Here is a 23,726-nt window from a genome sequence, read left to right on the forward strand (position 1 = left end):
GAAAATCCGCTCGATGCTGCCTCATTCTTTCGCTCTGTACTACGTACAGAATTCTCAGACAGCCGTTGTCTCTGTGCCAATAACTGATCACAATACTGTATCTCTTTGATCAGTGCTGCCTTCTCTCTCTCATACTTTTGCTCACGCTCAAGCTTACGTTGATTCTCACGTTCGCGTGCCTTCTCACGTTCGTGACGCTGACACCTAAGAGTAAGTTCTTGAAGCTCCTGCTTCCGTTCATTCTCGCGTTCTTCACGCTTAAGCTCACTCCTAAGTTCACGACGCTCCCGCAAACGTACACGACGCACACGCTCCCGTGGCTCCTGTATCACCTCCCAAGCAAGCTCAATGCTTTTGTCATCGTTGCCACTATCATTAATCGCCTTTATGATAGCTGGCGTTTTCATCCGTTCGTCCGCCTCAACTCCCAAATCGTCGCACACCAACAACAAGTCTAACCTCGTCAACCTTCTAACATCCATGGCAGCTGCCCCGACAGGTGGTTAAAACTGTTTTCCTTAATTAATTTGTGCAAATACACAGTGCATCAAACTCCCGATTCCCAGAACTATCAAAATTGAACACACAACCTTTGAGTCTGGCGAATCATAAGGAAAAAAACCACGCGCTCACTTACGGTTGCAGCACCCTGCCATCCGGTTCATTCGTCCGCTGTTCCCGGTTCCTCCGGACTCCCTGGGTCGAAGGCTCGCTCCTTCTTCGCTACTCCCAGTTTCTTCGGACCTCTTTCGACGAAGGCTCTCTCTTCTTCGCTCTTCCCGGTTCCTTAGGATCTCTCTCGACGAAGGTTCATCCGTAGCGCTGCCACCAGCTGATGCATTCGGAGGCGATCTCACCGCTGCCAACCAGATGTAGGGGTTGGGGGACGGACGTCGGGATGAAAACCCAAAACTTGGGAGGGTTTATTCTACATTATGTACAAGGAGGTGAGCGTCAGGTAACAGACGTACAGTCATTACGGGCCGGCAGCAACTCGGACGCTGCGGCCCGCGGCAAGAAGTTCGAGAGAGGTGAATCAAGGAATCAGGGAATGTCCCAGAATGCTCAGGTCTCTCTGGAAGGCTTCTTATAAACACTTCGAGCACTGTAAGTCACGTCATGTTTGACCAATGGGAGAGTCCGCTCCGATGACGCCACTTTCAGCCAATGGTAGGCGCCCGTGTCGCGGTGTCACACCTGGCGGCTCTCTGCGGTCTTGCCTCGCAGACTGACAATGCACTTCTAACGAGGAGAAGGGGAGGGCTGCTCATGCTCCATTGTCCGAGGCCCACCTGCTAATCCCGGCGGCGCACGAACTTGTTGGCACGTGAACTTGTTGCCTTAAACTTGTTTGCTCGGCCGCTCCTCTGGAATGTGCTTTCCTGCTTCGGCATTCCTCAATTAGCTGTGCTGCGACTCGAAGTGGTTTGGGGAACTCGAAGTAATCGCAGGAAACAGCTCCATATCTAACAACACACAGACTCCCACAGTAATATTTTAAAAGGAATTAGCAGACGGATTAACCTGGCCCAACGCCACCGAGATTATTTCGTCTCGATGACGTTGATTCAAGCGACTCAAAGCACAAACTACTGGATGCAAAAGTTTTAGCATCAGACAATATTAAAGTGTTTATGTTATACAACAAAACATTTACAGTTGACGAGCAAATTACAGCATCTGGAAACTTTTTTCCGTTCTGCGATGACTCTATAGGAAAAAAAAAACGATATTCTCAAAGCAGTCGTTTAGCCCTATCGAGAAGGGTGGTGGCGGCAAGAACTGTGATTAATCCTAAATATAAATTAGTTAGGGTGATCCATTTTTTACCTGGCGATGTAACTTGGAATAAATACTTTAGTCTTTCGTGAGCTCTGTGCTTCAGTATTTGGTCATCTCGTGGCTAAGTGTGACTTTGCGACTGTTCTTTTTCATCTTTAGTTGTGTTCGTATTTTTGTGCATCTTATTCAAGTTGATTATCATGTTCTGTCATTTGTGTCACCTTAAAACTAATAACCCCTAGCTCTAAGCGTAAGTTTCGTGCAACCGAGCGCTTGATTATCGTGTCCATGTTCACAAGTCAGATGGCGCATGGAACTCCTCCACCGGATCTCCCAGTTGACCTTGAGGTCCTTCGCAACTCGACATTCGCCCATCTGCACGCATGCACCTCAAAAGGCATGCCACATCGGCCCACAAATGTATTGGAATGTTCGCTTTGGTGGGACATTAATAAAGGGCAACGCAAAATTAGTGATTGGCATATTTATTTTAATAACTATATTTTCTTCCATTTCATGGAAAATATTATTTAAAGGTGTTTTTTTGCATCCTTCTGCGATACTTCCGCGCAGGTGCGTCAGCGGGACGCCACGGAATTGCAGTGAATTCTCGTAGTTCGGTCATTCCGATGCGAGAAAGGTCACCGAAACTTGCTCGATCGCGCCTCTGGTTTCTCTAAAATGCAGTGTAGTCGTTTTTTTTTTCTCGGCACACAATTAACAAGGCACAATTAGGCGCTGTCAAGATCTCTGACGTCACGGCGAGCTAGTGCGAAAACTTGGCGTGGTGTCGCCACTCACTCCTGCGTCTTTTCCGGCATGCCAAGCTTCCCCGCGCATTGAGAGTTGTTGTGCTGTTGCAGAAGCGTAACCTACCAACACATCTTGACCTTAATCATCGTATTCAGCGTATTGTTTTTTAAACTCGCACCGAGTACAAGCGAGGCAGTGCCGTTACACTGCAGCCGCTGCTCCAGCGAGTGCCGCAAGGCACGTGAACGCACGCGCCTTCGGCCCCGCGCATGCGCGCGGGTTTCCCAATCGGGCGGTCCCGCATGGTCGACCCCGGCCGCTTCCGGGTCGGGGCGCGGTTCTCGGAGGAAACGTGCCCGGTTTAGAAAAAGACGACGGCGGCCACCCACGCTGCCTTCGCCTTCTGTCTGCGTCGGACCGCGACGAAATTACACCCACTGCACCCCGCGTTCGGCACCCACGGAGACGCATTCGTTCCGCTACAGCACTCTCTTGTTCGTGCATTGACAGCACAATGAAACGTTGCGTCGGTAAATACACCTTTCGTGGGGCCTAGTTATTCTCTGTTTGTATCAATAATGGGGGTGATAGCTGTGATGGCGTATATACTCGTCGTGAGCAGAAAATATGAAAAGATGTGACTGATATAAACAGGGAAGGCATAGTGATATCCGTATATATTTAGGTAGGGTTAAAGGGAGTTTAAGTGGAGAGGTTAGAAGCAATATGCAGCCATATAGTTTTGATGGCAGGGAGGCGTAAAGTTGCCTTGGAAACGACCGTGGCCGCAAGTCTGATCGCATGTTTGATAGGGCAGCCGGCGACAATGACCTTGTTACAAAGGTTACCTCAACGGAGCTGCAGTCGCGGACTGGATAGGAATTATGCAGTGACCATTTTTGTTGTATTGAACGCACTGTATATAGTACACTGTATATATCGAATCCCACATTTCACAACACACACCGAGCTACGTGTTACATGCACCAAGCTACGCGCTAAATTAAACATGCTGTGAGCTCTACGAGCTAAACTAAACAGGAAGCCGTGCCACTTCTCTGATAATGTCGTCGAACCTTGCGCAACGCCTATGTATATAATGCCATACGTTATGTCGCACTATAGTATGCGAACGAAGTACCGGACAAAAGCGAGTTATAGTCGACATGTGCGGGCGCTGTGTGGCGTTGCAAGTCAACATGCACGACCCGTATGAATAAAAGAAGGCCCCCATTGCGGGGCCCCCGCAGCATACGGTAACGCATCAGCGCACACGGAGCATAGCAAGCACGGGGGTGCGAGCGCGCGGAGAGAACTTTCCCGCGATGCTGCATATGTAAAAAACGCGAAGCAAACAAGAGCTGAGCCCCACATCACTCTTGGTGTTCAACCCCGTCTGTGTTCGTGCTCTTACATTTAGCGATGCAATACCGACACGACCAGACATCCACTCTTGCGAATATTTCCCGCGCGTTGAGCCCACGGCCCGGTACGGCGCCGTAAAAGCACGTCTCCTCTGGGGCGCCTACGTGTCCGTCAGTTGTACATTAGCATCGATCTGGTCGGGGATCCCTCGCGGCCGCGAGACGGCGGCAAAAGGAAAATGCGTTATGTCCCAGGTTTTATATCGTCGGGAGACCGTAATGTTCGAGGGAAAAGCCGACAGGGGTGCGCGTTGGACCGACGGGAAAGAATTGCGTAAGCGGCGTCGCACGTGCGAGAATTTAGGAAGCAATCGCGTCTGCCACATTGTGCCACTCTAAAAATGCGCTGCGTTGAGGAAGGAAGGTATGATGTAGTTATTCGCGACAAATTGAATATATTAGATTAGGCTACAGATCAGACTGAATGGATATATTGGTCATGGGCTACGAGAAACGGCGCGCCAAAGGGCACTTTTAACTTTTTTTTTTAAATTGAAATGTTTGCCCTGGGGCATAAAACGGGTGAGTCATCCTACACGTGCGTATAAAGCTCGTTCTGTTCAATGAAGTCCAGCAGGTATCTACGATGTGGCCCATACGTTCACAGATAGTAGTCTGGTGGGCGGCCTGGATATAGCCGAATACTTTCGGCAGCAGTGACGCCTTCATGAGCCAAGTCATTCGGCATGACCCCACAATAGGTGCAGTAGGCCTGCAATAAATAGCAGCTGGGAGAGGGCAACAGGCGCAAGTCTCACCGAAGGCTGGCCGACCGTCGTGTAAGGCACATACCGTGGGCCAGTTGGTCCGACATTTATTTTTATTTCAATACTGCCAGTCTAGGTTCAGACGTTAGGCAGGAGTGGGTTACAATTGTTTTCATACATACAACAGATATACAGTAAACACATATGAATAAGTTCAGCAATAAACGGGAAGAATTGGAAGGTTTCAACAAGAAGCTTAGTTAGTGAGAACGCTGTACGGCGAAGTTACAATATATATATATATATATATATATATATATATATATATATATATATATATATATACAGAGACGCAAAAAATTGCGAGGCTCATCTACATCAGCGTTATGTGTTGCGGAATCGAAGGTATGTAAATAAGAGGATACTGGCGGGCATTCGACTACAGCTGCTGGACAATTCCAATTGGTTATAGTTCTTGGGAAAAAGAAATATCGGAACAAGTTGGTGTCACATAAAAGCTCGGTTACATATTTTTAGTGAGGTAGGAGCGAGCGGGCCGTCGCTTTGCACCGCTTAACTATATAACCATCCCAATACCTAATTGTCCAAGGATATAAAAAAAGATTTATTCTCTCACGGAATCGCCTAATTTCTAATCTTTCAAATTTAGCGGTTTCTAAGAGAGCTGTAGGTGATGCCTGCCAACTGTATTTGTTATAAACAAACCTAACCAATTTCCTCTGTATTCTTTTCAATGTTGAAGTGTTTCTTTTTGTGTATGGAACCCACACAGTTGTAGAGTATTCTAGTAGTGACCGAATAAAGGTTTTGCACGCTAGAAGCTTAGTTTCTTGTGTATACTTGCCCAAACACCTCCTTAAGTATCCGAGCTTTTTTATCGACTTCTTTTGGATGTAATCAATGTGGGCGTTCCATCTAAGATCGTTATAAATGATGACTTTGTGGTTTTAACACGTGGACAATCATGTATTCTATCGCCATCGGAATGCAACTGCCGCCGCGTTCCGGGAACCGAGTCCACCACATCGTTCTCGGCACTTGAACGACATTACCCATGGGCCACCAAGCACATGGCTCGGTGCCTTACAGGTACGCGGTTTGACCTGAATTTAAATTTCTCCATGTCTCTTTAATGCGTGCTGTTTGTAAATTCCTGATGTATTCTTTGCTTACAGTACTTTTTCAAGACCTTAGTTTCGAGCCTTCCGGCAAATGAAGTTCTACACTAGTAGCTAATGACGCTTAATTAGCAAGGCCGTGTAGAAACGCCATTATTGTGTTATTTAGAGAAATTAAAGCTCACACCACATAAAGCATTAACAAAGGAGGAGGCCGCAGGATGGCGGAGACTGCAAACGGGCTCCTTCCCAAACTTACACATACTAAGTAGGATGTTCCCCACGCAGTATAGCGCAACGTGTCCGTGGTGTGGAGCTAAACCAACATTATACCACATTACATGGGAGTGTACAAGAAACCAGGCATTCCACAAACACAAAACACCAAGTGCGGAGCAATGGGAGAGCTGGCTCACCAGCCGTGAGCTAGAGGCTCAAAGAGCTCTAATAGCGCACGCGTGTGAGGCGGCCCGGCTGGGTGGAGCCCTGGACTAGGGGCCCACCCATGGCTGAAGAGGACCCCAGCTTCAAGAATGAAGACTTCGGCCTCGACCCGCTAAAACCTTAAAAGAGTCAATAAAGTTTTCCATTCCATTCACATATTCGAATGTGACAAAAAATGCAGACAGCGTATATTAGAACAAGAAGTATTCCGAAGTTGGCCAGTAGTCGCAAAACATCCGACCCGATGTCACGACTCCTTGACCGCGTTTCGAGATCACGGGCGCCGTGTCTCACGCGCAACACAGCCGACAAACCGCGCTCGCTTTTGCTTCACCTCCCAGGCTCTTTCTCCCACCGTGGCTTCCGCGGTCTCCACAATTTCTGTCATATCTACGCGCGCCGCGGACCGCGACAACCTTGACGAGCGCTCGCTCCAGACCGCGCGAGCGCCGAGCCCAGCGCGTTTCCACCGGGCGTGCACATGGCTCGCGGAGGGAGGCAAGGTGAACGGTTTTTCGAGGCTTTTCGGCCGACTCTTCTTTTTTTTTTTTTTGCCCCCAGAGGGCCGCGATCCTATTCTCGGACGGCGCGGAGGCCTTGGGCGAGGGCTCGCGCTCATCAATTCCTCGGCGCCTCTTTTTCTGGGAAGGGCCGCACATGTGCGCGATACGACGAGTTGAGCGAGGCGCGTTGTTCCTCCGCCGCTTTATTTCTTCGTACAGTCACTCTCGCGCGCGCCCACTCGAACAAGCTTAAGTACGGAGAAGACAGATGCACTTCGCGCGCACAGTTAATTTCGCTTTGAGCGCAACAGCTTATATATACACAGTGTGTCCCTCCGGGTCATTTCGGCGTTTTGCTCGATTTGTTTTTCTTCGCCTTGTTTTTGCTCCAGATACCAATGAGCCTTTACGCCCGGGAGCTACAGTATAAGATGATTGATATGCCCCAGATACTCACGGCTGTCTTACATAATATCTTACATGAAAACTTCTCGATAGCAGTTTTTTTCTTTTCACACGCAGAAATATAGAAATTGTCGGCTTTGTTTCCCTGCAGAAGGATAGCTTTTTTGGCGAATGGGTATACCGTTCTTAATACAATACGACAAAGGGTTCATACGAGAGAAATCTATAATAGATAAATAAAACCTGATACGACAGAAAGGAAGACACACGCAGCGCTGTGTACGTCTCCTTTTTTCGGGCTGTGTCTTTTTCTTTTCTTTCTCTTCGCGTTATTTGCTTCAAGCTTGTTTTCCCATTTATTTATTTTTCTTAGCTAGGTCTCATTTCTAAGTTCACCTCATCTAACTGAGTGGTAAAGATAGCGCTGAGAAAGTGATAAAAAATTTGTCACGAGGAACTGTAGGCCAAGTCGGGGCACGAGTATGTATACGCGCTATACACGCGTGTCGCTAATGACACTGATTGCTTAAAGCCTAGAGTTTCTTAACACCATTGCATCAGAAGCCACTGCAGCACGTATATGTTTAATACCGTCGAATTTCATGGCGATCGGAAGATTTCACTGAAAGCAAATGGCGAAGCCCAGAGTAACGTCGCAAATAACGTAAAATCACAACTTGAACTGTGCCCGCTTCCTTCAGGACGTATACAGAAAAAGAGATAGATAGAGACCGCCTATTTTATTTTTCATTTGCAGCTTTTGAACGAAGAGTGTCAGACTTGTAAAGTCGTTTATATCCATTACGAAAGTTCTCCCTGCGTTCGATAATGAAGCGCCATTCCGCGCCAGGTCTGGCGTAATGTCTGACCTTCGCTACGCGCTCAGATCTTTATTGGCTGTCTGTTCATCATTACGCCTCCAGCCCTTTCTTTCTATTATTATTTCCTTCTTGCTTTACTTCCTTCGTTTCTTATGCAGGCATCACGCGCATCAGCTGGGTATCTCCTTACCTAAGCACATCCATTAAGACTAACGTCATTTAAATATTTGCGTGCGGGATCGTGCAAATGACATTAGGATTCATGGGCCCTAGGTCGTCTTGCTGTTCTGAAGATGGATTTGAAATCGGCTTCATCCTAATCTGTATCTTTTTCCATCTGAATTATGATGCATACCTCTTAGAAACTCGCAAGGCTTGTCTATAGCGTTTTGTGCACGTAATCAAATGAATTTTCGAAGGACGCTTAAATATTTTACATCGTTATGTCGTTTACAGTCTCGTCCCCAGACCTTGTAATACATCTGAAAAATAATTCTGGGGTATTATTGGCTCGCTTTAAAAATGGCGACTAAGTTAACAAGCTGATAAAAAGCGATGAAGAATTAACGTTCTTCTTTCTTGACTAGTTTTGATTTGATACAGAGGTAAAATTACTCGCTACCATTTGCAAGCTACTTTTCTTTCTTGCTTGCTTGCTTTATTTATTTATTTATTTATTTATTTATTTATTTATTTATTTATTTATTTATTTATTTATTTATTTATTTATTTATTTATTTATTGAGTTGGTGGTGAGTGAGTGAGCGAAAATAAAAGTCGTTGGATTATTCAAAAATGACCGCATGAGTAGGTGCTGTGAACAAAAAAAAAAGGAAAGGAACAAGGCGAAATAGAGGACAGTAAAACAAGATTTTCAAATCAAATGGCATAATTAAATAGGAAACGCTGCTAGACCCCTGCCGTATCCAAACTAGCCGTTTTAGAGACTATTTGTCACCGTCGTCGTTGTTGTTGTTGTTATCCTTCGAAACAAGGCACGTATCCACAACAGGAGATGGGTCTTCCCATCCGTGTTCTTTTTCTACATTCACATTCCAAACAACTCGTTTAGGGCGGGACATTAAGGCATGCTCTTCGTAGTGCAGCAGCTTGGCGTACGCCACATGCGAAATTCCACGGCCACGCCTATTGCAGCGGTTTGAAAGAGTGTGACCTATGCTACTTCACGTTTTGCTGCGTTAAAGCGTCGCTATGTGAGGTACCTAGCCTCGAACGTGCGTGGAGGAGACGCAGAAAGCTGTTGAAAACAAACGTGTTTGAAAGTAATGGCGACAGCAAGTGACCGATAAACTTCTGTTCCACATGCACGAGCACGAGAAATATATGCCTAACGTTGAACTCTCGCGCGTACCACTCGGCAATACATTGTGCAGCTTGGTTGATAGGAATCGTGCAAACCACCATTGTTAGCTCAGGCACAACTCCAACTTTACTATTCAAATACATGACAAATGCAGATATGCTCGAACTAAGCAACCGCTCAACTGATTTCAGCAAATTTCCAATACAATTTCTTGTGCTTTATTTAACGAGCCAAATTATGGTGGCAGACGCTATGTTACAAAAGAATGAAGAAAATTATGAAATGTCACGTTTACGGCTCCACAGCTCCACAGCAAATCAAAATCGCAATTTTGTTAACTTCTTATCTTGAGAAAGCGGACAAATCTGGTGCATTGCGCGTGGCTATACTGGTATTTAGCTACTTGCTAAACTTACGTAACCCAGTCATTACAAAAATTCATGTGAACAACAAGGTAGGATCTTGCGTTAGTTAGGTTTAAACTATCATTAGAACATAACAGAAGTTATGTAGTTGTGAAGTAATGTCGTTGTAAACTTGTCATAATTATTTGCGTTCGGAAATTTTCTTATTGCTAATGTTTATAAACATTTTGATGGTGTAAATTAGAGTTCTGCGATTATAACTCACTAGAATTTTACATTTTCTTTTAAATGAAAAGAAATATAAAATTGGTGTGATGGTTACGTATGCCTTTGCACTTGAGATGCATTTTTATGGGCCATCCGATCTAGTATACAGATTCCTGTTATCCCAGTACTGGAATGTACCTTGACAAACACTGAGTTTTGCGAGCGCTTCATGAAATTCAGCAATTGCATTTCTTTCTCTTAATGATTTTCTATACATACATCGCTCGATCCGTTGGTTATACATGTGACATGGTAAATTTATGCCAGTAAAGTGCTGGTAAAAAAGCCCAGTATGTTTGGAATGTTTGGTCGGCAAGGACGGTAACGGCTTTGGAGCGTTCATTGGCCAATACATCTAAAAATGCAAGAAGCCAACGCAGGAGGAGGACAGAGAAAAAAAATGGCTGTGGCTTAGGTAAGGTTAAGCCCAGGATGCGAAGCATACTAGCCTTTATTTTAGTTGTTGAACCACTGTTTAGCCTGGTGAACTGCTGTTGCTTGGCTATATTTGGTTCGGCTAGACGAAGAAACAACTCATGCATTACTTCTTCGCCTTCAAGAGTGGAACGCGACAGCGTTCCCGTCGACCCGCCAAGGGGTGTAAGACAATGGGCTACAGGGCAGCGACTACGCGCCCCGCATTGGACGCGGTGAGCGTCGAGCAAAGCAGCGTTCGGCGCGGCAACGAAATGTGCGCCTGAGCAAGAGACGCACGCCTTAGAAACAGCGCGTTTCTAAGGCAACACCGCATTCACTAGAGGCGCTTTTGTACCGCTTTGAAGCGTTGTACTCGTGGCTCAGTGGTAGCGTCTCCGTCCCACACTCCGGAGACCCTGGTTCGATTCCCACCCAGCCCGTCTTGCAAGAGTTGAGCCAAAGCCACTTCTCCTCTGTCGTGACGTCACGGTGTCACGTGATTTCATGGTCACCGCCGCGCCTGAGGAGCTGGGTTGAGCCCTCGTAATATGCTTCGCATAAAAGAGAAAGAGAGGTTCGGTCAGAAGCTTCGGCAGAAGTAGGCCGCTTGGCACACAACTGCGACGAGCGGGAACAGTGTATGGAACGGGACGAAGTCGAAGAAGGATAAACACAGCGCTGCGTTTGTGTTCCCTCGACTTTGTCACGTTCGTTGCACTGTTTTCACGCGCTCGTTCCGTATCTTGATTTGAGAGATTACGAGCGTGCCGCTTCCTATCTTTACTCTTTCGGACTAACGCTGTTCGATATTTTTAAAACTCAGATACTACGACGTCCGTAAAAGAAGCTTTAGAGTGCGGTAATTTGATGAACTAGGGGACATTGAAGCATTTGAGGTGTGCATGTGTTTTTATTATAAGTATACTGCGGTCTAAGACCAAAGCAGAGTGGTACATTTTCATGGAAAAGGTACACTTGGGCAAAAAATAAAATACAACTAATAACAAGTCAGTACTAATGCGATACAGAAGATTTCAAATTAAATGCTCCTAAAGAATACCAAAGATTTCTGGGTTACAGCTTCTTAGAGAGGTTATTCCAATCGTTTATTGTCCGAAGAAAAAAGAATATTTAAAGGAGTTGACTTCTTACCTTAAAGGCGTAATTGTTTGCGAATGTCCTTTTTTTCGTAGCGTAACCTGCTGATGAAGTCAAGATATGTGATGTGGTAATCTTGTACTGACCATTTACCGACTGATAAAAAAATTTAAGTCCGCAAACACGGTTTCTATATATAACTGGTGGAAAATTACCTTTTCGTATTAATTCGCTAATAGAACTGCGACCATTGTGTTGTAAATGAACCTTAATTAGAATCTTTTTCTGTATTCTTCCTAATTTTTCAATGTTGGATTTAGTGAAGTGGTCCCAAATTATCACGGCATACTCTAACATAGGACAGATAATTGATTTGTAGGCAACTATGCGCACCTGAGGGGTAGCTAACTTGAGTGTACGCCTTAAAATAATAATAGAAAGATCATGAAGTACAAGAGCGCGCACACACACATACAAAAAAAAAGGAAACAGAAAGACAGACAGCGTAGCGCATGTTTTTTTTTATGTTCTTGCTCTTTTTGTCTGTGCGCTTTTGCGCTTCAATCACCTTCTGTTGAGAACTTCCACCAAGCTAGTCCAACTCGACGTCTTGGTGCATGTGTATTGAGTTGTTTCCCCTTCCCTGTTTTGTACATATGATTTCTTTCTCGTCCTCTTACCCCGTTCCTTTCTCCCGTTTCTTTACAACCTTACGTGCAACGTATGTAGCTCCTCACATGAGCCATACTATTCAGTCTGCGTTCAGCATTGCAAAAGCACTTCGAGACAGGCACGCGACCCTATCTGTGTGCAGTCATAAGTGAGGTCCTTGGCTGCAGTTGATTGATTGATTGATTGATTGATTGATTGATTGATTGATTGATTGATTGATTGATTGATTCGAAAGGGAAGACAAAGATATAGTAGAAGCGGCCAAAGAATGTTTAAGCGAGTATATGCTGCGAATAAGAGGCGATGGTTGGGAGGGAAGGGGACTGCGGATTGCGCCAACAAGCGAGTAGTTTGCGGCCGTGAGCAGTTGCGCGCGCCGTGTCTTGAAAGGGATCTGCAGACCTTTGTGTGCGCTGTGTTCTCGCCGCTAATGCGTTGAAACCGATAGAGCGCACGAAGCGCACTTCGCTCGCTGCTGCTGCCGTGCTTGCTCACACCAGCGTCCAGCGTTTTGCAGCCAGTGCCCGCGCTCATCAAATTTGATGTGTCCATGTATGCTTGTGAGCGCTGATACCATGCATGTTAATCCAGTTAGTAAGCGAATGTTTCCAAGTTTATACTGCCGATAAAACTACTTTCCTTACTTCGTATAGCTGTGTACTAATTTGATATCGCAATCGATGCTTCACCTTTGGGCGGAACTGCGACTTTTTTCTAACGTGTATTGTCTATATTTCTACATTCATTGCTGCTTACATTGTCAGGTGTAAGCAGGATAGACGGCTGGGTTAGCTGGAAATATTTCATGCTTGAAAATACAGTGCGAAAACAGGACTAGGATGAAAAGTGAAAGAACGGGATACCGTATCCCGTTCTCACCCTTTTCGCCCTCGTCCTGCTTTCATGCTGCATGCTCAAGTATTGTAAGTCGTGGCTTTAAGTTACGTGCACTAACGTGCCGACATCAGTGCCGCAGGTATTCGCGCTTAATCGCCTCAGGTTATGACCCTTATGACCCTAAGATTTTTGGGTCCTGGAAGACAGACAACTGACATATGTGCTACATCCAGCTCAAACAAAACCACGTCAATACCGCGTATAATGGTCCAGTGTTTTTCCGTCCAGTGATTATCGTAGAAAGCGGCGGGTATCGGAGGACAAGCAGGCAGACATTCCGCCCTTCTGCCCAAGAACTATATTATATGCACCGCGATTCACAACCGTACACCACCTTTTCTTTTTGTTCTCATTTTTTTAATGGATGCTGGAATGCGCTTAAAGTACACTCACATTCGTCGATCTCGAGCTCGTCGTCCCGTCTCCGCCGACGCCACCTGTCGCGCTCGTAGTCGTCATCGTCGTCGTCGTCTTCTTCTTCCTCGTCCTCCTCTCCTCCTCCTGCCGCTGCCTCTTCTTCGTCGTCCTCCTCGTCGTCGTAGTCGGTCACATCAAGCGCGGGGATCACGAAGCCTCCGTGCCTCGAAGGACCGCTTCCTGCGCCGACACCACCACCACTGCCGAAACTTGCAGAAAATGACGGTCTTGGAGGGATTGCGGGGGGTCGTCTGCGATGCATACTGATGACCGGAGGACACTAACACTCGACACACTGGCCCGCAGGAACTTCAGGAAGAGGAGCTCGCACAGCGTGCCACCGACACCGCAACCACGCGCACCTCACAAACAGCACGCACTCACCAAGCCGCACGCTGCAAAGCGCGTTTCCATTTCGTAGGTTTCCTTATCAGTGGCATACTTCGTCGCAGGTTGCACGTTGTCGATAAACAGGCGATGGAAACAGTCCGCTCAAAGTGATGGCGGGAAGGAAGCAACTTCTAGCAACGAGAAAAGCAGATGGCACTGAGGCAAACCAAAATGCCGCTTCCCCTCGCGAGGCGTGTTGAATGTCCGGTTGCTACAGAGCTCGACGAGATCGCGTCATCCGTTGCATGCGTGCATAAGCGATGAGTGTTCCAGACGCAAGCACGCGCTCGTCGCCGCGCTGCGCCTTTGAAAACGAACGCCCGTTTGTCCGTGATTTCGAATCGAGAGCGAAGAGCAGCCGTAGCAGCTTGAGCGCGCAAAACGCGCGTTGCACGCAGCGCACCTACCGAACCGTGCGTCAGCGAGTACCGGGCGCTGTCTTCTGCTCCTGCCGCTGCAGACGAAATTCCGAGCGTTGACGATGTTCTCTCCCGCACGCTTTCACCGACCGTCTGCACCCGGCGACATCGCTGTCACATCGCCGCACCGTTCCCCGTCGTCACGCGAACAATTCCGAACAGTGCGCTGATATAAGTGCTTGCAGCGGCGGACGACGGCAGTTTAAGAACAGGGCGTAAGCCCTGAAGCTCGAAAGGGTCCGCCAAGAAAGCTCGCGCTACTGAGACTGCGAAGGAACAGGAGTGAGCAGCGGCGACGCGAGCGAGCCAACGTGGCTGTGTGTGACGGGGCTCTCCCTTTCGAGCCCGCTTCACTGGAGGGGAGGCTTCTCCTGCCGCCACGCGGCCAATAGCTGAAGCCTGCGGTTCTGTTTTTTGTCTTTTTTGTTTTTTTCTTCCCTCGCTTGGTCTTCCCAGCAGCCTCCGGGCGCATCACGTGGGCCAGGACTGTCACGTGAGCTCTCCATCCTCCGAACGCCGCCTCCTCTGCTCTCCGGTGCACTTGGGAGCACATCAACGCTCTCCTCTCTTCTCCACGCCTTTCCGCTGCCGCGTCCAGAGAGCGAGACAGTGCGTCCCTTCCGTTCCCGGGAGTGCCGTTTGTTTTTTCTCCGCTGCGCTGTGCGACGCAACTGTCCTTGCGACGCGCGTCCCATTTGTTCCCTCATCTCGTTACCGCATATTAGCCGGCCCCTCTGTGACGTGAGGGGATGTGCGCGAGTGTACGAACGTGGCCTAGCAAATGTGGCCGGCGCTTCAACGACAGAGCGTTTTATTCCGCATCGGTGACAGCGCGAAAGAAATGCCTTTGTCGATCATGACATGCGCCGATTATAGCGATGGCTAATCACTCAATTACCAACGACGCCCATGAATGCACGCAGAATTGCCGCGTGACTGGCTGCTCGAGGTACTTTACCCGTGGTACATCACACGCACTTCCCATGGCAGTACACAGCAATCTCCGACAGGAACCGTTCCGATGCTTTCTCATGAAACGTTGACAACCATGGCTTCATTACCACGTATGTACTGTCACGTGAGATATCGTCCGCGAACTTTCTAAGCCGCTGTATTGCGCATGCTCATTGGTCCACCATGCAGCGGCGCTTCTACAATGAGGGCCTCGGTCAGCAGCTGTCTAGATTTCAGCGATCCCGACAAGTTGTAAGACAACGCTCGTGCTTAACTATGTGACTGCGGCATTGCGTCAGAAGCTTGCCTTTTTCGCTACTGCGTTCTGGTATTATCCTTTGAGACTGCAGCAATAGGGTCCAGCGTATGAGCAATGGTGCGGAGTTAAAGTGAAAGCGAATGTTTCCACTTTCGACAGACCGTTGCGACAGAGACGCAATTTGCGAGGCCGTTTGTATTTCACTCGTTGTTCCTAAAGTCTAGTGACAATTTCTGATCAAATGATTATGATAAAAGTATTTTCCATCGCTGTCTGGCACCACTGGTACCACGCGGATAAATGTTCACAATCTATTCCCCCTCGAGCAATATGAAATGGAACACTTAAATTGCTTCCAAGAGGCTTTCAAGTGGTTAAACGCACATGCCCCACATAAAAGTTCTCAATGAGACCAAAGGCTCAACTGAAAAGCTACTTGCTACAGAATAACTGCTGCTTTAAAACAAATTCGATAGTCTATTTCCTATTGCTCACAACTTCAGAAGAACTTCAGTTTGGCCTAGTTTGTGTACTGCATATCATATTGACCGCAAATAATGACGGGGGCAGCGGAAGAGAACACAAAAATACATACCACCCGTGTCGTTTTTTTGTGTGTTCTCTTACGCTGTCCCCGCGTTTATTTGTGGTCAATATGATATGCTCACAACTTGCAGCCCGATAAACGGCGCATACAAGGAAAGGTATTGGCGGCACGAGTACAGCTATTTATCTTGGTTTTCATCATGTTTTATTTCGCGCTGTACATTAACATATCGTTTCAACTAACCCACTACATTCACATTTTTGTGAATGACAATTGGTTGCATCGTAATAACACATTAAGAAGTTCGCGAAACCACATTGCCCACATGCCATTACAGAATTTGGCGGTTATGCTAAAGTTAGACACGTAATGTACGCATTTTCACTAGGGATGACACTGTGTAAGTTCTTCTACAAAACTTTCAAATTAACAAGCCGCGTACGAAGCAGCACACAAACGAAATCTTGCGAATTTGAAAACCACTCAACATTGTAAAGATGGCTTCTTGCTAAGCTCAAGTGTTGAGCAGCGAAGACCACGCTCTTAAAGTAGGCGGTTATGAAAATATGGATGCGCTCCAAGTACCAAGCAAGCCGGAAGCGCACTCTAAAGATGACATGTTGAATTTTCATTGAGACAAATCATGTTGTTTGTAATTGAAACTTGATATATATATATATATATATATATATATATATATATATATATATATATATATATATATATATATATATATATATATATATATATATATATATATATATATATATATATATATATCGGTTCCCACCTGCGGCAAGTTGTTTTTACATCCACTTTAATTTCCATTAATTTATCATTACTTTATTTCATTTATTAAGCACATGCAATTTCCCCTATGTTGTACTTGGTGTCAGTGTTTGTTGGCTTCTCATTATATGACTAATAATTATCGGGTCCCTCGGTTAACCCTCTTTCTTCTCGTTTATTACATAACGAGGGTCTCGAATCCGGCAACATTGATGCCTTCAGGTAGCATATGTGGGTTTATTGACCAGTTGCCTTCACCCGAAAAGATCACGTTCTCGTGACGCCTGCGGCAAAAAAGACGTTCCACGTCCGCCGCCAAGGTCTGTGAGTGGGGGCGCTGGCTAACACTCACAGGGTTCTACTAGTACACATAAATACCCAAGAAAGTGGATGGGGAAACGCCGCCGCGGTAGCTCAATTGGTAGAGCATCGCACGCGACATGCGAAGGTTGTGGGTTCGGTTCCCACCTGCGGCAAGTTGTTTTTACATCCACTTTAATTTCCATTAATTTATCATTACTTTATTTCATTTATTAAGCGCATGCAATTTCCCCTATGTTGTACTTGGTGTCAGTGTTTGTTGGCTTCTCATTATATGACTATATATATATATATATATATATATATATATATATATATATATATAATGTGGTGTCCCACGTAACTTGAGCCAAGACTTTAATAATGAAAGGCGCGTCGGAAGCGAATTGAACCGAACGCATACTATTCGCTCTGGCCTTTAGTGACTCAGGTAATTTTTTTTTTTCCGTAACTCACTAATTAATTAAGTTTAGTTACCCAACTTTGCAATTATTGGATCTGGAACCCAAGTATGATACGCAGGTTTGTAGAGCACCTGCAAAAACCACCGATAGAGTTATTTCCTGTACGATACGTCTCACGTAGTCCTTTTTTCCGGGTTGCAAAGAAAGCCCGCGAAATATGAAAAAAAAAAAAAGATCCACGTGATGGAGCGCTTGCTCAGTGGTATCGTGCTGCTCTCAAGCGTGCGTTCGGTGAACGAGGTCGGCTGTCGTCGGATGACGGCGCCAATGCATGCTGCTGGCCGAGAGCTGCCGAGGAGGTAAAGAAGGCCCTGCCGCTTTCCTGTCGCCAGTCACGATGCAGTGAAGGTGTTGGGCTGCTGAGCACGAGGTCGCGGGATCGAATCCCGGCCACGGCGGCCGCATTTCAATGGGGGCGAAATGCCCCCATTGAAACACCTGTGTACTTAGATTGAAATGCCCCCATTAAAACACAGACTACTTGGAAAACACCCGTGTACTTAGATTTAGGTACACGTTAAAGAACCCCAGGTGGTCAAAATTTTCGGAGTCCTCCACTACGGCGTGCCTCATAATCAGAAAGTGGTTTTGGCACATTAAACCCCATAACTTAACCTACCTTTTTACGGCTACGCCCAATTGTCCTAGCAGTGTAAGGCCGTACACATTTCAGCACAATCTGTTTTATGTTTCCTGCAAGATAGTCTTATAGGAAGTTCAGCCGACCAAGCCTTCTGCGGAACTATAAAGATTCTAAAGAAGCCGTTACTTTTCTCGGCTCACCTTTCTCGGTCTTGATCTTGCGTTGAAACAAGTCGAGGTTCTCTTCTTCGGTCGAGGCAGGCTCCTCAGCGCATCCGTTTTCGTCGTTGTCCGGCATGTCGGCCGACTGCGTGGAGAAGGCGCACAACATGACGAACTGAGTTCCACGGACGGGCAGGCCTCTATGCGCGCTGCGCTACATGCACGAGCACGTCGCCACGACTCTGCGGCTGAGGAAACGGCGGGGAGGAAGAAATCGACGCAGCGCTGAAAACACAGCACGCATGCACCCCCATAGCGCAACAGTGAAGGTGCAGAGAGAGCGCACGAACTTCTGCGCCTCATTAAGGTTTCCATTTTTTCGAGCCGAAGTAGTATATGCCAGAGGCGCGCCGCGGGATACTTAGGCTTATACTCGCGGCCTGCGGAGAGTCTTCAGGCGTAACAAGACTGCGTTCTATCTCGCAAGTACAGTACGTCGACGTGAACTCCACGACATGTGCTGAGAAGTCCTCCGAAGAAGCGTGCAGCGCGAAACATTGGCACACATTTCGATAGTGCTTCGCACGTTTAACGAGAGGGCGTTGCGGTACGCCGCCTTGCTGTGTTAGCGAGCTGTGCGATTAATTGTGTCAGGCCAATAAATACACCTCTCTCTCTCTCTCTGTTTCGAAAGTGTTTGTGGTGCACGAACATAGAAGGTAGAGTTTCTCGTTAGCTACAAAGGCACGAGAACTGTGTTACTATAGTAAGCTGGCTATCCCACACCCAATGAACTGGTATGGAAAAGCCAGCCAACGTGGAGCATTGGTATGCTCTAATTTCGTATTGCAAGATGAGTCAACTCTGTCTCCTGTGCTGCTGCACGGTTTTATTGAGAAGGCGTAAACGAGGCGTCCCCTCCCATTTTCTTTCCTTTTACTGTGAAAGCTTTCTGCCCTCCCTCCGGCCTTTTCTTTCCCCCTTCGATCTATCATCACTGTCTCTCCCGAAACAATAAGGCGACCTGCGCTTCTCTGCAAGTTTAGTACTTTTCTTGGAAGGCGCTGTCTGAGGGTGTCACGTACGCTTCCTTTTCCAATCAGTGCGCCCTTCTAAACTTGTTTTTGCTTCCATGACATCGGCTGCTTGATGCACTGCGCAAACGGAATGTTCTTAAGCTCGAAATTTCCCTCTTTTTTCAACCATTGCACTTAAACCACTGCGTTGCACTTCGCGTTAAAAGCGTTGACGCAATAGTTCCGCACAAGTACACATGAAGAGTGGAGAATCGCACGTACACCCCTTACGTATTGCTTAAACATGTTGCAATACGTTCTCGGCAAACGAGAAGACAGAGAGAAAGAAGGAAAGCAGGACACGTGATTAATTCTTTCGCGTGAGTAGATGTTTTATGCGCTTTTGTGTCAACTCAAATATTTCAGCGTGATTCTGAAGCTACTCACGCTTTTCACCTGAGCTTCCTAGGCTCTGTATTATGTATTTGTAAACGCTGAGCTATGTTCGTAGAGCATAGTGATTATTTCCTTTCGTTTTCCTTTAAGTTAGATTAGGTTACGTAAAGTTAGGTTAAACGACGACGACGACGACAACACCAACAACGACGAAAAACAGGTTTAGTACTTTCTGGAGGAAGTGAAAGAGGGGTCATAAATAAAAACCTCCTTTCATGCGATATGTTCGTGTCAACAGTACCCTATGCAAGCACGCTCTTCGTAGATAATACGCAAGAAGCTACGCTTTGAAAGGACTAAGGAAAACACAAAATGCACACACTGAAGATTACTTAACGCACAAATCGCATCGAACTTTAGCAAAGGAAAAGAAAGCCTGAAAAGAAATCATCATTTTTAAGGAGCCGTAGACGCAGGAGCCGAATTCATAGTGACGTTAGTTCGCACGGACCGTTTGTCGCTTGTACGACGCCTTTGCTAGCAGCATGTTCATTACTACGATTGCACCAGCCGTTCTATGCGCAACAACTTATTTGCGAATCCGGGCCGCGTGAAGTCGAGCAGCAGTTTTACAAACATAGGAAAGTAGCCAAACACGCCTGAGATCTAAAATCGAGCATGCCCCGCGCAGATTCGGAGGGACCTGCAGCGTAAATGTAACCTCCAAACAATCGCCGAGACGGAGAGTAGGCATGTCTGACGGGATAAAGCCCGCATTCGCTACTTCGACTCCGTGGCGCTCGCCTTCGCGTAGCCGGCGCCCCCCGACAGTGCCCGCACCCGACGAGAGCGCGTGCACCCGGCTTGTTGTGCGCGCGCGCCCCCGCGCACATGTAGTACGTACCGTCGGACGCAGAGGCGACGAAAGGTCCGCTAACAAGACGCGGCCGCATCAATCACTGTCGGCAGCCACGACGTGACCGACGACGAAGCACTCCAGGCGCGACTGAGCGGCACAGCTGTTGTCGCACGGTGCACCGGCGGCCGCCCGCGAAGCGCTCGGCGCCTTCGCCAAGGAACGGCCGGCTCGCCCACGGAGGACGCCGAACCCCGACCCACATCCCTCTTCTACCACCGCCCTCGCCGCCGCCGCCGCCGCCGTGCGCAGAACGGACAGGTGCCGAGCGCGTGTACGTACGGTATACGCCAACTCAGTGGCACGCCGCGTGGATTCACTGCCGGGGTGGCGGAACATCGGAAAGGGCGACGTGCACCGCTAAAACCGCGATACTCACTGAACCCATCTTTATCGTTGGTGACAAGGGACCTTGACAGAAATATTCGTCGAAACATTTCGATAAATATTTTGAACGCTAACAGCGCAGACCATCTGGACAACGGAGAGAGAAAGACACGGGCGCCTGTGTCTGGGTCTCTCTTTTTTGTCCCGATAGTCTGCGCTGTTTTCTTTCTAAATACTACAACGCGGTTGTTCTATCGGGGCACTCGCGTTCCTGCGGTCCACGGGGCTTCACGCCCCCTACCGCTCTATAGTGTATGCGTTTTGTTCGTGCTCGTCTCTCTTTCTCTCTATCTCCCCCTTCCACTCTCTTTCTCTTTTTATCCCCCTTAACACTTCCCCCCGTGCAGGGTAGCCAACCGGAACTGCCTCTGGTTAACCTCCCTGCCTTTCTCTGCATTTTTTTTGTCTTTCTAAATACTACGTGCAAAGCAAGCTTTCTTAATAAAATGTTTTGATGCTTATTTGGAGCTGGCTCTAACTCCACACTCTCCTCGTTTCCCAGTAGGCCTCGAGCCAGCACGCTTAATTAACGTCTCCTCAAACAACCGCTTTATCAAATCAAGAGCTTGGGTATACCAGGCTGAAGCAGCTACACCGGCAGTCTTGCGCTTGTTGATAAAAACCATCGCACAGACAGCGGAGCCGCCGTGTACAGTTGGTCAAGAATGAAGCGCAGCCACCACGGTGCTCGAGAAAAAGAAAAAAAGAAGTGTGTACACATTAGCACGTAAATAACTGTATCACCTGCGTATAACCGCCACAGCTTCTTTAAGGCCATGCTGCCAATTTCATTCGCGGCGACGCATTCAAGCAGACAATGTGACCTGCAGGCCTGCATGATCGTTTCACGTTTAACCGACTGTTCACTGCATTCCGTGGGCAGCGTGCATAAAGCGACTTGTGCGCCCAACACAGCGCATGAGCCCGTGCACAGTAGAGCTGTTTAACAATGCCTATTGCTCTACCGCTAACTGTAACCAGGCCGGTGCGGGAACGGTAAAAGGACAGCAGCACTATACGTTAAGATGTTCTCTCGAACATTTATGTTGGAACGTTTCAACGAACCTCCCGATGCTCTGACATTAATGCAGCCGCCATTGTCAAGTCCATTGTCAAGTATAACTACACGTTACCTCACCTCTAAACTAAATAGGTCATGTGATGTTGTGAAGACTATAGGGATTCAAATTCTTTTTGCACGCAAGAGTGGCTCTTGAATGGCCAATGACCAGGACCTTTATTGTTGTATTGTTGGCTGTCGTGAATAATCGACGCCGAGCGACAGAACGTTATCCATACCTCAGAGAGTTTCCTTCTTATAAACATACAATCTCTAAAACAGATCTGATTCAAAACGCTATGAAGAACGTTAAGAAAGAAAGAAAGAAAGAAAGAAAGAAAGAAAGAAAGAAAGAAAGAAAGAAAGAAAGAAAGAAAGAAAGAAAGAAAGAAAGAAAGAAAGAAAGAAAGAAAGAAAGAAAGAATATAAGAAAAACACCGACAACTAGTCAACTCGCATTTGTTCAGTAGTGAAGGTGCTCCTACATTAGTAATTCTGGAATAACGGTAAACTCATGACTGACGAAGCTGATCGTACGCACTAACGGTGGCATCGATCAGCGAGAAACAGTTAATACAAACAACTATATTTGCGATGATGGTTGAACGGTTGTAGCCGTTCATCATTAGAACTTGCGGTGGCACGGGGGAAACGCGTCGGCGCGCCGCCACCAATTATCAGTAATGCCAGTTTCGCGCACATCATAAGGTTTTGACAACAAACCACTCGTGCGCCACCTCACCAGGGCGTAGCACCAAAGGTGCATGTGCCGCCGTATGCTCTACCACTGTCCTCCAAACGGCCACGACGACCTGAGGCAGTGCATCCATTTTCATAGTGCTCTCTTGCTTAGCTTTCTTTAAGGAATGATGCTAAACACAGAGGATCCAAAATAATGTCAATATGGCCACAGCCTCATGTAAACATTCATTCGACAAAGCTGCATGGTGCGAAATTGCTTCGAAAATTACGTTGCCCGTTTGGAGTCGTCGGTTCAACCGTTAAACTCAATCATACCTCCTCTCCTTTCTTTTCCTTCTCACTTATTTTAATCTTATTTTTTTCTTCAGGAAGAGCGAGACTACCAGCGGTGCACCTTCGGTGTGTAATTATTGACATTGGCGCAGATGACCTCCGCATTTCATATGTCTTATTATTTCTGGAAAAGGTTGACTTTAGCAGTATGCCGGCAGTGCGCTGTATGCGATTTATTTGCACACAACCACCCTCTAAATCTCCAATTCGCTTGAAAGCTGTTGGAATATTTACCCACAAAATGAAATATCCCGCAAGTTCAAAGGCACGTCAGTTCTCCTACCCGTATGCCCCGTTGTATTGTCCCAGTGTATGATTATATATACGCGCTGTGAATCTTAAGGTTCATTCCAGAAGCCTTGGGAAACAGTTTAGAAGGCAGAACACAAATCTATATGGAGGTCCTTCGTGAAGGACCTCCATATAGAACTACGAAGTGATGGTGAAATATGTTTTTACAGCTAAAGAAAGAAAGAAAGAAAGAAAGAAAGAAAGAAAGAAAGAAAGAAAGAAAGAAAGAAAGAAAGAAAGAAAGAAAGAAAGAAAGAAAACTCCTAGCACTGTTCTAGGGCGAAGTCCGCCTCCCCCCCTCCT

At 46.9% G+C, this 23,726-nt stretch overlaps 1 protein-coding gene across 10 annotated transcripts in view; it reads right to left on the bottom strand.

The window, feature by feature from the left end:
* The window catches only part of Dys (Dystrophin), a 488,311-nt gene that overhangs the window by 455,745 nt on the left and 8,840 nt on the right, over positions 1–23,726 (bottom strand). For 4 of the 10 annotated variants that reach the window (XM_070539180.1, XM_065448320.2, XM_065448318.2 and 1 more), the window contains exon 2: positions 18,362–18,467. In XM_070539180.1, the coding sequence (XP_070395281.1) occupies positions 18,362–18,467 (106 nt within the window). Of the gene's footprint in view, positions 1–13,411; positions 14,826–18,361; positions 18,468–20,638; positions 20,778–21,029; positions 21,054–23,726 lie in introns of those variants that run through there. The other 6 variants (XM_065448313.2, XM_065448315.2, XM_070539181.1 and 3 more) reach the window with 5 other exon arrangements.

This window comes from Dermacentor albipictus, chromosome 5 (assembly GCF_038994185.2).
Source record: "Dermacentor albipictus isolate Rhodes 1998 colony chromosome 5, USDA_Dalb.pri_finalv2, whole genome shotgun sequence".
In the NCBI taxonomy this organism is placed as follows: Eukaryota; Metazoa; Arthropoda; class Arachnida; order Ixodida; family Ixodidae; genus Dermacentor; species Dermacentor albipictus.